The sequence below is a fragment of the Zalophus californianus genome, chromosome 3, assembly GCF_009762305.2.
Source record: "Zalophus californianus isolate mZalCal1 chromosome 3, mZalCal1.pri.v2, whole genome shotgun sequence".
NCBI classification, from domain to species: Eukaryota; Metazoa; Chordata; class Mammalia; order Carnivora; family Otariidae; genus Zalophus; species Zalophus californianus.
In genome coordinates, this window is record NC_045597.1 from 75,640,797 (window position 1) to 75,657,646 (window position 16,850).

Below are 16,850 nucleotides of genomic sequence, written 5' to 3' on the forward strand. Positions count from 1 at the left end.
TTTCTTAAAATATGTTGCGTTATTTGTTTCAGAAGTACAGATCTGTGATTCAAAGTCTTGCACAATTCACAGCGCTCACCGTAGCACATACCCTCCCCAATGTCTATCACCCAGCCACCCCATCCCTCCCACCCCCAACCACTCCAGCAACCCTCAGTTTGTTCCTGAGATTAAGAATTCCTCATATCAGTGAGGTCATATAATACATGTCTTTCTCTGATTGACTTATTTCACTAAGCAAAACACCCTCCAGTTCCATCCACATCGTTGCAAATAGCAAGATCTCATTCCTTTTGAAGGCTGCATAATATTCCATTGTGTATATATACCACATCTTCTTTATCCATTCATCTGTCGATGGACATCTTGGCTCTTTCCACAGTTTGGCTATTTTGGACATTGCTGCTATAAACATTGGGGTGCACGTACCCCTTCGGGTCCCTACATTTGTATCTTTGGGGTAAATACCCAGTAGTGCAATTGCTGGATCGAATGGCAGCTCTACTTTCAACTGTTTGAGGAACCTCCATACTGTTTTCCAGAGTGGTTGCACCAGCTTGCATTCCCACCAACAGTGTAGGAGGGTTCCCCTTTCTCCACATCCCCGCCAACATCTGTCATTCCCTGACTTGTTAATTTTAGCCATTCTGACGGGTGTGAGGTGGTATCTCATTGAGGTTTTGATTTGGATTTCTCTGATGCCGAGCGATGTTGAGCACTTTTTCATGGGCCTCTTGGCCATTTGGATGTCTTCTTTGGAAAAATGTCTGTTCATGTCTTCTGCCCATTTCTTGATTGGATCATTTGTTCTTTGGGTGTTGAGTTTGATAAGTTCTTTATAGATTTTGGATACTAGCCCTTTATCTGATATGTCATTTGCAAATATTTTCTCCCATTCTGTCGGTTGTCTTTTGGTTTTTGGACTGTTTCTTTTGCTGTGCAAAAGCTTTTTATCTTGATGAAATCCCAATAGTTCATTTTTGCCCTGGCTTCCCGTGCCTTTGGTGATGTTTCTAGGAAGAAGTTGCTGCGGCTGAGGTCGAAGAGGTTGCTACCTGTGTTCTCCTTTAGGATTTGGATGGACTCCTGTCTCACGTTTAGGTCTTTCAACCATTTGGAGTCTATTTTTGTGTGTGGTGTAAGGAAATGGTCCAGTTTCATTCTTCTGCATGTGGCTGTCCAATTTTCCCAACACCATTTGTTGAAGAGACTGTCTTTTTTCCATTGGACATTCTTTCCTGCTTTGTCGAAGACAAGTTGACCATAGAGTTGAGGGTCCATTTCTGGGCTCTCGATTCTGTTCCATTGATCTATGTGTCTGTTTTTGTGCCAGTACCATACTGTCTTGATGATGACAGCTTTGTAAAAGAGCTGGAAGTCCGGAATTGTGATGCCGCCAGCTTTGCTTTTCTTTTTCAATATTCCTCTGGCTATTTGGGGTCTCTTCTGGTTCCATACAAATTTTAGGATTATTTGTTCCATTTCTTTGAAAAAAGTGGATGGTATTTTGACGGGGATTGCATTGAATGTGTAGATTGCTCTAGGTAGCATTGACATCTTCACAGTGTTGGTTCTCCCAATCCATGAGCATGGAACGTTTTTCCATTTCTTTGTGTCTTCTTCAATTTCTTTCCTGAGTATTTTACAGTTTTCTGAGTACAGATCCTTTGCCTCTTTGGTTAAATTTATTCCTAGGTATCCTATGGTTTTGGGTGCAATTGTGAATGGAATCGACTCCTTGATTTGTCTCTCTTCTGTCTTGTTGTTGGTGTATAGGAATGCCACTGATTTCTGTGCATTGATTTTATAGCCTGCTACTTGACTGAATTCCTGTATGAGTTCTAGCAGTTTTGGGGTGGAGTCTTTTGGGTTTTCCACATAAAGTATCATATCATCTGCAAAGAGTGAGAGTTTGACTTCCTCTTTGCCGATTTGGATGCCTTTGATTTCCTTTTGTTGTCTGATTGCTGTGGCTAGGACTTCTAATACTATGTTGAATAGCAGTGGTGAGAGTGGACATCCCTGCCGCATTCCTGACCTTAGGGGAAAAGCTCTCAGCTTTTCCCCATTGAGAATGATATTCGCTGTAGGTTTTTCGTAGATGGCTTTTATGATATTGAGGTATGTACCCTCTATCCCTATACTCTGAAGAGTTTTGATCAAGAAAGGATGCTGTACTTTGTCAAATGCTTTTTCTGCATCTATTGAGAGGATCATATGATTCTTGTTCTTTCTTTTGTTAATGTATTGTATCACGTTGATTGATTTGCGGATGTTGAACCAGCCTTGCGGCCCAGGGATAAATCCCACTTGGTCGTGGTGAATAATCCTTTTAATGTACTGTTGGATCCTATTGGCTAGTATTTTGGTGAGAATTTTTGCATCCATGTTCATCAAGGATATTGGTCTGTAATTCTCCTTTTTGATGGGGTCTTTGTCTGGTTTTGGGATCAAGGTAATGGTGGCCTCATAAAATGAGTTTGGAAGTTTTCCTTCCATTTCTATTTTTTGGAACAGTTTCAGGAGAATAGGTATTAATTCTTCTTTAAATGTCTGATAGAATTCCCCTGGGATGCCATCTGCCCCTGGGCTTTTGTTTGTTGGGAGATTTTTGATGACTGCTTCAATTTCCTTAGTGGTTATAGGTCTGTTCAGGTTTTCTATTTCTTCCTGGTTCAGTTTTGGTAGTTGATACATCTCTAGGAATGCACCCATTTCTTCCAGGTTCTCTAATTTGCTGGCATAGAGTTGCTCCTAATATGTTCTTATAATTGTTTGTATTTCTTTGGTGTTGGTTGTGATCTCTCCTCTTTCATTCATGATTTTGTTGATTTGGGTCATTTCTCTTTTCTTTTTGATCAGTCTGGCCAGGGGTTTATCAATCTTGTTAATTCTTTCAAAGAACCAGCTCCTAGTTTCGTTGATCAGTTCTACTGTTCTTTTGGTTTCTATTTCATTGATTTCTGCTCTCTTTATTATTTCTCTTCTCCTGCTGGGTTTAGGCTTTATTTGCTGTTCTTTCTCCAGCTCCTTTAGGTGTAGGGTTAGGTTGTGTATTTCAGACCTTTCTTGTTTCTTAAGAAAGGCTTGTATTGCTATATACTTTCCTCTCAGGACTGCCTTTGCTGTATCCCAAAGATTTTGGACAGTTGTGTTTTCATTTTCATTGGTTTCCATGAATTTTTTTAATTCTTCTTTAATTTCCTGGTTGACCCATTCATTCTTTAGTAGGATGCTCTTTAACCTCCATGTATTTGAGTTCTTTCCGACTTTCCTCTTGTGACTGAGTTCTAGTTTCAAAGCATTGTGGTCTGAAAATATGCAGGGAATGATCCCAATCTTTTGGTACCTGATTTGTGACCTAGGATGTGATCAATTCTGGAGAATGTTCCATGGGCACTAGAGAAGAATGTGTATTCCGTTGCTTTGGGATGGAATGTTCTGAATATGTCTGTGAAGTCCATTTGGTCCAGTGTGTCATTTAAAGTCTTTATTTCCTTGTTGATCTTTTGCTTAGATGATCTGTCCATTTCAGTCAGGGGGGTGTTAAAGTCCCCCACTATTATTGTATTGTTGTCAATGTGTTTCTTCGCTTTTGTTATTAATTGCCTTATATAATTGGCTGCTCCCATGTTAGGGGCATAGATATTTACAATTGTTAGATCTTCTTGTTGGATAGACCCTTTAAGTAGGATATAGTGTCCTTCCTCATCTCTTATTACAGTCTTTGTTTTAACATCTAGTTTGTCTGATCTAAGGATTGCCACCCCACCTTTCTTTTGGTGTCCATTAGCACCAGGTAGCCGCTCCGCGGCTCTATCACTTGCCAGAAGCGGCCGGCGGAGGCCCCTCCCCCGCCGTCTATCCTCCCGAATATTGCCTCGGATTCACTTCTCCGCACGTCCTACCTTCCAGTAAGTGGTCGCTTCTCTGTTCAGATAGTTGTTGCTACTCTCCTCTTTGATCTCCTGTTGAGTTCGTAGGTGTTCAGAATGGTTTGATCCCTATTCAGCTGAATTCCTGAGACCAGACGAAATCTAGGTCTCCTACTCCTCTGCCATCTTGCTCCGCCCCCCCAAATATTTTTTAAAGCAATACCATAAAGATATAGTCCAGACAGTTAACAATAGTTACCTCAAGGGAATGAGATTATTTTACTTGCTAAAACTACTATGTATTATTTTAAAAACGAGAACAAACTGAATAATTTAAAATCATAATACTACACGGGCAAATACCTGTTTAACCTCTAAGACAAAAAACAAAAGGAGGAAACATGAAACAATTTTCTATACATTTTCAAATTTGTTCAAGTCTGTATTTTAACAATAGTGATGAGTAAAAATAAGACTTTCCCAGAATGCCATTCAAAGTTCTGTCTGATAGGATTGACATAATTGAAGTTTTTGTTTCCCATTAAAATTTTACAAATGTATTCTTCTTTCCTATAAATTCTTAGATCAGGTCCAGAAGCGAGGTCTACACTTTATTTTCATTTACAAAAGGGGATGTTGCAATTTTAATTATTTCCCACTATGGGAGGCTTGCTCTTTCTTTTTTTTTTTTTTTTTAAAGATTTTATTTATTTATTTCAGAGAGAGAGAGAATGAGTGATAGAAAGCACGAGAGGGAAGAGGGTCAGAGGGAGAAGCAGACTCCCTGCTGAGCAGAGAGCCCGATGTGGGACTCGATCCCGGGACTCCAGGATCATGACCTGAGCCGAAGGCAGTCGCTTAACCAACTGAGCCACCCAGGCGCCCGGCTTGCTCTTTCTTTATATCCCCAGAGGCTTCCAGCAACTTCATGCAACATAGACTGTTACAAATTTAGTATAACTAATGCAAAAGGATTTGCTGGTAGTTTTTGATTTGAACAACAGCTGCAGAAGCAAGCTATAATTTTTAAGCCTTAGCTTGCTGCTTTATTTTATATTTTTCAGTTTAAGCAAAATGCTGCTTGACAACTGAATCTACACAAAGATATTATGGAAAAACTCTTAAGTATTTTTTTAGCCATTGCAGGGACAGGGCAAGAAATAAAACCATGGACGCTTCCATGAATTTCAATATACAAAACTAAAGGTTTCTGGAAATAGCTTTTGTTGTTTGTTTGTTTGTTTTAATTTGGAAAATGAAGTGAGGTTCTGCTTAGAGAATTATCACACAGAACACCTGCACTATAGTTTAACACAAGTTACTTGTGACTTAGCAAATGCAGCAAATTAAATTATGTCAACCCCAGTTTGGTGTGCTTGATTTCTAATGTTTGTGGATAAAATGAGATCAACTCTTGGAGAAGAGCCAGGTATGAAATGTCAATCCATGGTTGAAAATTGAGGTCTAGTTTTTTAATCTTGCAATCTAACAAAACGCCCATAAAATCACCGAGAAGAGAACCTCTGGGATTTCACTTTTTACATCTGAGATTAACAGCACACTACAAAAACGTTTAGTCTTTCTACTACCTGAATATAATCAACATTCAAAGAAATCAAAATATTACAGACTCTATGGTACTTAGAGCAGGACTTCATTTTAAGAAAATAATTATCGATGCTAGAAAGTATCACCAAACCAAATCTCTCAGATCTTGCAATCATTCTCTCTCTCTTTTGAGATAAACTCACATTGTCAAAGATACCCAAATCCAGATTTCTTTGGAGATATTTCTGCAAGGGTTAGAGACAGTTTATCCTTACTAACCACGTATCTTAAGATCAGATTAATAAAGCTACCCAACACTAGGATTCAGCATGTTTCCAAACCCTCAGTAAGTTTGTTGGTCCTAAATATTTTTCAGAAAGAGTCTGATCAATATTTGAGTATGAATGTATGAAACACACTGCCAGACATCAGGAATGGATAATGAAAGATGGTATTCTTAGTCTATTCCAGATGGGGTCAAAGTCCTTCATCATCCAGAGAACAGGAAGCTAAGGACTCATCCACAGAAACACACACCTGGGCACCTTTCGCTCCAGTTCCTTCTCAGGAAGGCTCCATCGCATGTAAAAGCACATGGCCTCAGCCTTGCCTTACGAACCCCTCCCCTCCCCCAAACTGGGCTGTCCTGATCCATTCTATGTGCAGAATTTGTTTTAAATTCAATTAGCCAACATACAGTACATCATCAACTTCAGATGTAGAGTTAAATAATTCATTAGTTGCATATAACACCCAGTGCTCATACATCACATGCCGTCCTTAATGCCTTTTTTTTTCTTTTTAACAAATTCATAAAGGCTCAAGTTTTAAACCTATGTCACCCACGAAGCTTCCCTGGTCTTTTCTAGGAAGTGAATATCAACTGTCACAGGTACATGCTCAGATTTTCGGCACCTTCACAGTCTCTGTGACCTAGGCTGAGTTGCTTGGTATTTCTGTGCCTCAGTTCTATCTTTAAAGGGATGATGGCTATCTGCAAGGAATCAAATATAAAACTGACAGACAGGATTCAGCACAGTATTTGGCATATTCTAGCTAACATTCACTCAGTAACTATTATTTTTTTTAAAGATTTTATTTATTTGAGAGAATGAGATAGAGAGAGAGCATGAGAGGGGGGAGGGTCAGTAACTATTATTAACACCAGTCATACTTAATATCTATCCTGCACAATTAGTACTTTCTCATCTGTTACTCTCGGCTTTGTCTCAGAATTAACTCATGCTCCAATTAGGGGATGTAAGTTCCCCCAGCCTAGAGTAGAGCATCTGGCAACAATGCTAGTTGCAGGTAATCAAAAAATAACATGTCTGGCTTTTTTCTGAAAAACAACACTCAGATTGAGACCACCACCAATGTCCCAGCTTCACTGAAAACAGAAACTGGTCTTCCTTTCGACAGGCAAGGCAAATTATAGGCAATAATAGGAGGATCAGGCACCATATTCACTCACTTTTAAAAATTAAACTTCTAAAACTGTAAGAAGTGGTTTAAAAGTATTGAATGATGAGTCACAACAACTTAGAAATGGTTTAATGAAAGCTATTGCCCACTTAATGACTATTTTTTTAAAGATTTTATTTATTTATTTGAGAGAGCAAGAATGAGAGAGAGAGAGAGCACATGAGAGGGGGGAGGGTCAGAGGGAGAAGCAGACTCCCTGCTGAGCAGGGAGCCCAATGCAGGACTCGATCCCAGGACTCCAGGATCATGACCTGAGCCAAAGGCAGTCGCCCAACCAACTGAGCCACCAAGGCACCCTCACTTAATGACTTTAAAATGGATTTTGTTCTCACTCATCCTGCATCCATTAGAAAAAAACAATTACAGATTCTGTAGCCTTCATATCTGTTGTCTATCCATTTAATAGATGTCTTACCCAGTGGTAATAAGGAAATGACACGATTCACAAAGGCTATAACTGAAATTTCACTTCAGACTAACGGATGCCAAATCTTTAAGCTGAGAAAGAAAACTGCCAACTCCTTGAAACACAGCTAGTTAGCATAAATTCAAGCCCAGCACAGTAGGATTCTGGCATTAGGCCAGTTCCAAACTACCTAAAACCCACAGGCAAGAAGACTGTCTATATAGTACTCATCGGCTCCTAAGAGACACAAATACCCTGGAACTTTAAGGTATGAACTAAAAGTTACATTTTACAAATGCTTCTTTTTTTTAAGATTTCATTTATTTATTTGTCAGAGACAACACAAGCAGAGGTGCGGCAAGCAAAGGGAGAAGCAGACTCTCTGCTGAGCAGGAAGCCCGATGTGGGACTTGACCCCAGGACCCTAAGATCCTTGACCTGAGCCAAAGGCAGATGCTTAACCGGCTGAGCCACCCAGGCGTCCCTTACAAACACTTCTTAAACTATGATAGATAAACCCAATGCTGAGGAGAGCCAACAACCCCAAACATACCAACTGTTGCCTCTAAAGGTGAACTGTTACCATAAGTACCACTAAGACGATGTGATTAAATGGTAAGAGTCAACAGTTATAAGACATCCCAATTTCAGGGACGTTGACATGGGACAACATGGTGCATCCTGGAATGGCTGAAACACAGGACCATTGTCCCCCAGTCTTCCAATTTCAGAGAACAGTTTTATGAAAGCTATGTGAATCTGGTTAAAGGGAGCCCCGCACCAGAAGTGAAGAGCCCTGGGACCTCACACCAGAGTGGTCATGAAACAGAACATAACCTTTATAAACACTGACTTTCCCCCCTTGAGTGGTAAGACTGTTCGTATGTAAAGACTGAAGACAGAATTTAGAAGGCACTCAGCAGGTATTCCATTTGTTTGCTCTCTTGTCCTTCCTTCACAGAGAAGTAGAATTGCTAGACACTTGCTCTTCCTCCCAAATATCTTCTGAGTGCCCGAAAATGTACACAGAATACACTACCATGTACAGAATATCCAGTATAATGGAAGACAGATCAATGATGGCTCACATTACCAGGAGGATGAGGAACACAGAATGGGTAAACAGTCATACAATCCATACTGCATCTGGGGCACGACCTCATGCTGCATATAGCTGTCACCTGTGGTCTGGCATGGACAAGTCTGATACAATGTCTGGACGTCTACACTTTCCTGAGCCTTCTGCATCATTTGCAGGCTCGACAGATATCCTAAATCAGAAAATGACATTTAATCCCTTGACACTGCCCAGGATTACCAGTAAGTTTTGAATGCAAAGTGAAAAAGTAATCCAGACAGAGCTCTTTCAAAGAATATCAGTTCCCTGGCTGTTGGGTGCATACTGAATAACACCAAAGATATGTTTGAATTCTGATACACTAGAAAAAAAATGGGAGTAGAAAAAAGGCTTCAGAAGACAAGATTTCGCCAGTCATCAGCTTTTATATAAGCAGGAAGCATCAACTCATTGCGGTCTTGCAGAGTAGTTGCTAAGAAAGATCAATTTTAAAATATCTAATGGCTATGAATGCTTCTGGTACCAAAACTACAAATGTTGCTATACTCTCTTTGAAAAAAAGCACAAAGTAATATAACCATTATTTTTACAAACTCTTCGGACGAGCATCAATTATACTGTAAGGCTCAGAGAAGACTCGCAGCATTCAAGTCAAGCTTTCCTTTATGAATTATAACCCATTTGTGTTTTCTGGGTTGATTTTCAAGCCTTTGCTTTCATTTGCGTTTATTCCAAACTCCTCCAGACCCTGATACGCTCAGGTATGACGAAAGGAACAAGCCGGAAAAGGGATGAGTGTGCTGCCCAAGGGCAGGGTGATCTGGTGGAGAGGCCATGAGAGGGACAGTGGCCTTCTTCCAGCTAGCACAGTGCCAGCAAAGTCACACTCACTTCTTACAGCAAACACAAGAAAGCACTTAAGGAAGGTGTCTGGGGCTAGGAGCATAGAAAGGTCAATAGTCCAGCAGGAACGCTCAAGCTCTGTTTTCCAGATCTTATCATTATCGTGCAATTTTAACTCGAGGGGTTACTCCCTTCTTTGATACTGCTCCAAGAGAGCAGAAAGCGTTCCCTAAATTGCCAGCATTTCAGGGCAGTAGCCCTACATGAACCACAGGCCACATATCAGGAGCAGGTGTTTTAGCCCAGATTTATATGAGAAATCATACCTGAAGGGACAACATATATACATAGAGGGACAGTATACCAAAAGCAAGTGTTTACCTTCATTTTACAAAATATTGCTGACATCACCAAAGGGCTACACACTCTGGGTTTTTATTTTCCAGTAGTAGTGAGAGATCCACACAGAAACGTCATCCGACTTTTGTCCAGAAACATGCATTTGAAAGACAACACAAATCCACAAAGTCTGTACCTGAAGCTTCCAAGACTGTTTATGAATCACATGTCACTCACCTGTGACTTTGATTTCATTTGTGTGGGAGTCCAAATTGCATGTGACTAGCTACAACCTTGCTAAGAAATGATTAAATGACTCTTGTCTATTAAACCAAAAACAACATTCACTTCAGAGAGGAGGTATCTGTCTACTACTGGGGTTATCGGAGAGAGTTGTTTTGAAAGAGAAGGCTTAAGGAAAGGGGCACCTCTGGATTCAACTGATAATATTCCAAGGAGACTGCTCCATATAGGGCAACAGTCACTTAAATTTGGAGGTTCTAGAGTGTTCTTCCTAAAGGGAGCTGTGACATGGTCTACTTCCATAAATACATTGTAAGTCATGCAGTCCTTACACACTCATCTGATCACATATGCACCAGGGCTTCTTATGCCATAATGGTGCTAAGAGCACCAGGTAACTTGAAAGTAACTTCAGTAACCAAAATTAGATCTTTTAAAATTAGCCATTTCAACTCCTTTCAAACTCAAAATGTTCCTCTTTAACATTAATGTAAGTTATCTGGACTTAAAATTCCCTTTCTTCAATTTTCATTTCCATGATATTTAGCAAGCAAAGAGGTTACCAACCCAGACAGTGAAGGGAAAGAAAGAGACAACACTCTTAGAAGCCCCATCAGTTGGTAAAATCATTCAAGTGGTTATAACTATTTAAAACTATAATGCATATTAGGGGTGCCTGGGTAGCTCAGATGGTTAAGTGTCTGCCTTCAGCTCAGGTCATGATCCCAGGACCCCGGGATCGAGCCCCGCATCAGGCTCCCTGCTCAGTGGGAAGCCTGCTTCTCCCTCTCCCTCTACTGCTCCCCCTGCTTGTGCTCTCTCACTCTCTCTGTCAAATAAATAAATAAAATCTTTAAAAAAATAAAATAAAATTATAATGCACATTAAACTTAGCAAAAAGATGATCTTAGCCTCAGACTACAATTTTGTGAAGGAAGCAGTACGAAAAAGTTGTCAAATCTTGAATTCTGTATCCTATATAAGTGTGTTTAATATAATTCAGGGAGATATAATAGTTTTAATGTTTATTATAGGCAGATAAAGCTCATAAAAGCATCTTCATTTAATTTAGGTAAACTTTTCTTGGCCTTAAAACATCATCTGTCAATGCATTTGAGGAAGCCTTAGGCACGTCTACAAGATACTTTAAAAACAATACAAAACCAACAACGGGAAATTTTAAAATTAGTTACCTATATTAATTGCAGTTTCTTGTTTATCTCCTGTCAACACCCAGATTTTAATTTCTGCCTTCAATAGAGTTGCTATGGTTTCTGGAACACCTGCCTGAAGGCGATCTTCTATGGCCGTGGCTCCAAGTAATAGTAAATTCTAGATTGAAAAAGAACTTCGATTATAGATTGGTACATACTTAAGAGCAGCATCAATGACAAAACTGACCCCAAAAGGCAGTCAAAATGTTCTGAGAGTTCTCCTATTTCCTTCACATTAAACCTTCATTTGCAGATAATTAATGATACCTTGACGTGGGGCATTTCGAAACTATCTGCAATGTTAGAACCACTTGAAACACATAGGCAACCCAGCATCCATCATTTATTTCTTGGACCATGGGCATGTTAGAATAGAAATCACCTAGCAGTAAAGCATATGGGCAAGTTATCCTGTAGATATTCACAGGAGGTGAGCCTTCTCTCACTCCACTGATGAATAACGTACATATTATATTATGGTTAACACAGGAGAAAACCTGATTCTTGACGATGCAAGACTGATGCTAACATTTCAACAGCCAGAGAAGAAAATATCAAAGTATCTTAAGATTAAGGATTATCAAATGTTGCCTCTGTTAAACTTATTCCAGGCCCACAGAGCCCAGTTCACAGTGAGGATGGGTGTGGATGCATGGGGAGATAAAGACCCATCAGCAGCCCGTACCTTGCCTGCTGACCTGGCAGATTCCAGAGCCCCAGCACACAGCACCTACCTCCCCTGAATCCCTCCATGATAGGGCACCGTAACTTGATTACCCGACTGTGGGAAAAGAGAACTACCCCTGCTTGGTGCCACATGGGCCCATCACCTATGTAATCATTTTCTGATTCTAAAAGTAATTTTGCTTATTTCCAGTAAAGCAGAGCAAATGAACACTTGAATTCTGTTCTACTCCTACCAAATTCCACTAAAGTGACAAACAAGTAAATATAAAACTCAAACAAAAACGGAGAATTAAAAAAGCCAAGAGTAATTTTAAAAAACACAAAGAATGAGAAAAGCTAAGGACTTCAGAGTTCCAGAAACTGTTAAATGAATGGGCCAATGGATGCTGACATGAAACAGAAAAAAGTGAAATCTAGCTGCCAGATTGAGGGAATCCAATACCTAGAAATCTACCTAATGCTTTTGGATACACTGCAAAGACCAGCACCAACAACAAAAGCCAAAGGAGGCAATATGGAGTAGCAATGGCAAAGGTAGCTATTATTAGAATAAGTGTGAAAATGCTTAGAATGAATAATGTCCAACCAGCCCACGTACTCGGAATGCTCCTATAACTCAACAGGGTGAGCAATCTCATTAAGTCTAATCTTAGGTAAACCCCAAGAGTCATTGACACTGTTTTTGACCTGATACTTCTTAAGATACCATTAACGCTTAGCTAAACGTGGTTCAACATTTCAGGTAGCCCATAAAAACTAAGTGTTTCTTAAAGCAAAGAAAGACCTCGTTAAAAGCTAATGGTTAAGATATGTACAGGAAAAGGGAACATGGCTATATAGTGAAACGATTCCTGTCCAGAGACTTTGTTCAATACTCGGTGGAGCCCCTCAGTGGGCATGCAACAACTGTCTCACGTGTAATCACCTTCTCTATGATCTCATAGCACTCTTCCAACCGTTGAGCTCTGTCTTTCAGTATGGTGCTGGCTTCTTGATAGACTTTCAGCCACTCCTCATACTCATGCTCAGAGAGGTCGGCGTAAGCCACACAGAGAGTCCTCAAGCCTGCAAAACAGCCACAGTGTATCCAGTGACGGGAGCAAGCAGGATACCCTCCCTCCTAGGTGACATCATGGGGCTCCATTTTAAACCAGCATGCTCAAAAAAATTAAAGAAACCATCAGCTTTTTAGGTCACTCTAATTCAACTTTCACACATCTAAAAAGGGAACTGAAGAACAACTCTAGTGCATTTTGCTGTAAGGCACCTCATGTAAAAATTTGAAAGTACATGGAAGCTGCAGAGCGAACTCCCCACGGCAGAGAAGTGCAGGAGCTGGGCATGCTCCTTATGCGCATGTGCAGTGGGCAGGCATCAGCAAATAGAGGAGGCGCTGGGTACATTTCAAGACAGCAATAAAAGCCCAACGTGCCATCATGTGGAAGAGCCGGGCTTTCTGGCAGACACACGTGTGCGCGAACACACACATGCACACACACACGTGTGCACGTGGCCGTAGGAATGAACGAAGGTGAAAACGCAGCAGTCAGCACTTCAGCCGGCTCCAGCTTCCATCACATTCCCTTGCTGGAAACCCTGACATCAGTGCTATTTGAGGCCTTTCAGAGAACTCCTTTCCTAGCCTCTATGGGCTCAATGAATTATTGTTTCCTCAAGTGATGGATAAGCCAGTGTCATAAGGATAACAAAAGGAAGACAGGGAAATAACCTCATGAATTTTCTGAGAAGAGCAATAATAACTACAAAATGATTCTACATGTTGTGAACTGGCCTGACTGTTCCTTCCCTACTCCTGGTGAAGAGTCAGCAGAGTCCCGGACAGGTAGCTGAGTGTGGACTCTGGCGCACATCTTGTCACTGCCATAGGCACAGAACGCGGAGGGAGGGGGCCAGGGGTGGCACTAGAAAAGTGTATCTTGTGAAGCAAGCCAAGGACCTCACAAAACACACGTGTCCATTCAGAACACGATTGCTCCCCCCAAGCATCAGCCACAAACACATGAAAGTACAACTTCGATGGTTAAAAACATTTCCAAATTTCACTTACCTTCTGTGGCAAAATATTCCAGGTGGCACAGTGTTTCCTCCATATATTTTGAATCTTTTGAGAGTCTCTCAAAAATGACATTATCCTATAAAGTAGAGAAACACTGTGACTGGCAATCCCTTCAGTAAACCTTCCAGTCAGCATTCTAAACCTAGCTCTGCTTTAATGCTTATCCAGCGTGCATGAGAATACTTGAGTGGGCAAGAAGAAATACAGTCTTGGCCAGATTCAGTCATGAGCTTTGGAAAACAAATCGGGTATAGATGTGTCCAAACAAACACTTTTTGGGGAGAATGGTAAGTGTCAAGAGAATTATCAGGGACACAATGGTACCGACATTTACCCAAATTTGCAAAATACATGCCCACGTTTATAACACCTCTGTGCAGAAGTAGAAAGAGTAACAGGCACATCCTAAATTACTCAAATACCCTCTTGTTTCCTGACCCTGCAGGAGCTCCTAGACAGGGAGTGCACAGCCCACTAGGCACTGAACCCAGTTCCACTAAGAAACACTGAGGAACACAACTCAGAAAAGCTCTCTGTGACGACAAACCAACCGCAACAACTAAGAATAGGTGCTAGCGAACACATACACACACACACACACACACACACACACACACACAATCTCAGAGTACTTAAAAGATGATCACAGGTCAATATGAATTATTCTATCTTCCCAAAGTCAGAACCCACTGGTGGTGAAATGAGAATCAGAAGTCAAGCTGCAAGGACTTTGCACGACACAGAGAACTGCTGTTTCTGAAACTATTGGCTAAAAGCAAGCTTTTCATGGGCCATTATTGCCACACTGGCCTGAACCACTGCTATCTTCAGTGGGCTGTTACTAGCAAGTCAATTTTATGGCCAATCTGAAAGAGCCCTTCAACCTTGGGCAAACTCAGGGTAGCCACCAAGGGCGCCTTACTATACAAGACACTTCGCCGGTACTTACAGCCCCCTTACAGTAGAGCCGAAGTTGGCCTGAAGGAGTTCGAACAATTACAGACATTCTTTTTCTGTCACTGTAGGGGTAAGGAAGAAAGAAAAAGTCATCATTCGTCTGTATGATAGGACCCATGCCCTATGGTTAAGCACCCAACAAGTCAAAAGATGATCTGAGAGCCCTAAAAGTGGCAAAGCTCCATTTTCCTTATTTTTTCCTTCAGAGTTGGACTTTAATTGTATATCCACTACTCTTTTTATTTATATATAATGGACATAAATCTATTTTTCCCTGCCATGGAAACTCACTAGTACAACTACAGCAGGAGAACAGAAATGGAAAATTTGACCACCTATTATGCACATTTAATTTACTTCTGACAATATTCTGTAAAAGTGCTATTTTATAGCTCAGAATATTAGTCATCTGCCCAGTAAGCAGCAGAGTGGAAGATTCAATATAAATCCAGTTAGTCCAAAAGCCCCTTGTTGTGTCTTCTGTTAACTGAAGTAGAAAAAAAATAGAAATTCATAGAACACTCCTGATTCAGCACTGAGGTGTGCCTTATTACTGCCCTCCCCACTCCAACATGGACACTTCTGCACTCTTCTTTCATTGTGACCCACGCTCACTCATGGAGCCTTCAATGGCTCCCCACTATCTATAGATTCCAGTTCTTGCTGATGTCCACTCACCTCCACAGCCCGGCCTCACCCCCCTCATCTCTCTCACCTGCAGGCCTCCCACACACCAGAAGACACACCACGCTGCTTCTCTACACCTTCTGTTCCATGCCTTTTGCAGACATTTCATCCTCCTGAAACACATCCCAATCACAGTGGGTCCCCGACCACCCACCCCTGTAAGTGCATTCCCAATGGACTCTTAGTTCCTAAGACTGAGGGATATTCTCTCTCCAGCTTTGTGTAAATTCCCACATCCTAACCCACAGCACTGGGTCTGACCTGGATTTGAATTCTCTCTCAGCTACCTAGTAGCCAGGGACTCTCAGCAAAGTTGTTTACCCAGCATCTCAGTTTCTAAATGTATAAAGCAGGGCTGCCACCAAGTCCTGCGAAGGAGTGGTTGTCAGGATTTATGGCATCTGGAAAAAGAGGAGTCAACTAAAATGAAATAGAACCACAGCTATGGCTACAAACAACCTTTTTACTCGCTCGTATTCTCCCAGAAGTTTTTAATTCATCCTTGGGTCTCTATCCATATTCACCTGTTTTAACCAAATTCCCTTTCCTCCTTCTTGTCCCTGTAATAACTGCTGGTCCCAGTCACCACAGCCACATAACAGCACAGTTTCTAGGACATCCACAAGAGATGGTGCACAAAAGTCCAGAGCAATGTTTAGTGTGTTCCTTATCTCCACACACGGGGACTCTGGCCCCTACTCCCCTATATAAACCACTACTGTTATCAACCATCATTCTTTCCCTCTGAATGCCCATCCCCAAGGGCTCTTGACCCACCAAAGTTCAAGTTTGCAGTCCTAAAACCAAAGACTAGGGCTGGAAAGCATTTTCCACAAGAGGGTTAAAAATTGATCTTTTTCAAATAGCTTATAAAGCAGACAGAGAAAATGTGTGAATCATTTAACAAAGGTTATTAAAAAAAAAACAATTTTACTATGGGAAAACATGCTTTTGAGGTAGCAACAGAACCTTGCTCTAGTATTGACATCAAGTTCAATGTTAAGAAGGAAGGAAACAAAACATTAAGATTTTTTTTAATGACAAGGGAAGCAAATGATCCAACAAATATTCCTGGCTCTTAAATTAAATAAACCAAGTTGGGGAAGAATGAGCTGGAATATATACAGCAGAACTGCCCAACTCAGACAAAGCCTCTGACAGGATGGACTGATCTTGTCGGCCTCTGCTCATCAGTTTCCCAGGCCTGGCAAGAGAGCACTCAGGATGGAGCCTGAGGCTCAACCTCATGGGACGTGGGAAAAACCAACAGAAATAGGGCCCTCATCACATACTCCAAACTATGCAGACATGTCTGCAGCTGCTGATGCCAGAACAGCAGGTCTGGAAATCTAAAGAAAGAGGAGGATATGGGAGCATAAGGTTTCATTCGGAAAAAAAAGAAAAATGGCCT

At 41.1% G+C, this 16,850-nt stretch overlaps 1 protein-coding gene across 7 annotated transcripts in view; it reads right to left on the bottom strand.

Moving 5' to 3' along the window:
• The window catches only part of ATP8A2 (ATPase phospholipid transporting 8A2), a 581,949-nt gene that overhangs the window by 388,955 nt on the left and 176,144 nt on the right, over positions 1–16,850 (bottom strand). For all 7 annotated transcript variants that reach the window (XM_027591115.2, XM_027591114.2, XM_027591112.2 and 4 more), the window contains 4 exons: positions 14,745–14,814; positions 13,787–13,871; positions 12,644–12,783; positions 11,011–11,149 (listed from right to left, as the gene is read on the bottom strand). In XM_027591115.2, coding sequence (XP_027446916.1) covers positions 11,011–11,149; positions 12,644–12,783; positions 13,787–13,871; positions 14,745–14,814 — 434 coding nt within the window. The remainder of the gene's footprint in view (positions 1–11,010; positions 11,150–12,643; positions 12,784–13,786; positions 13,872–14,744; positions 14,815–16,850) is intronic.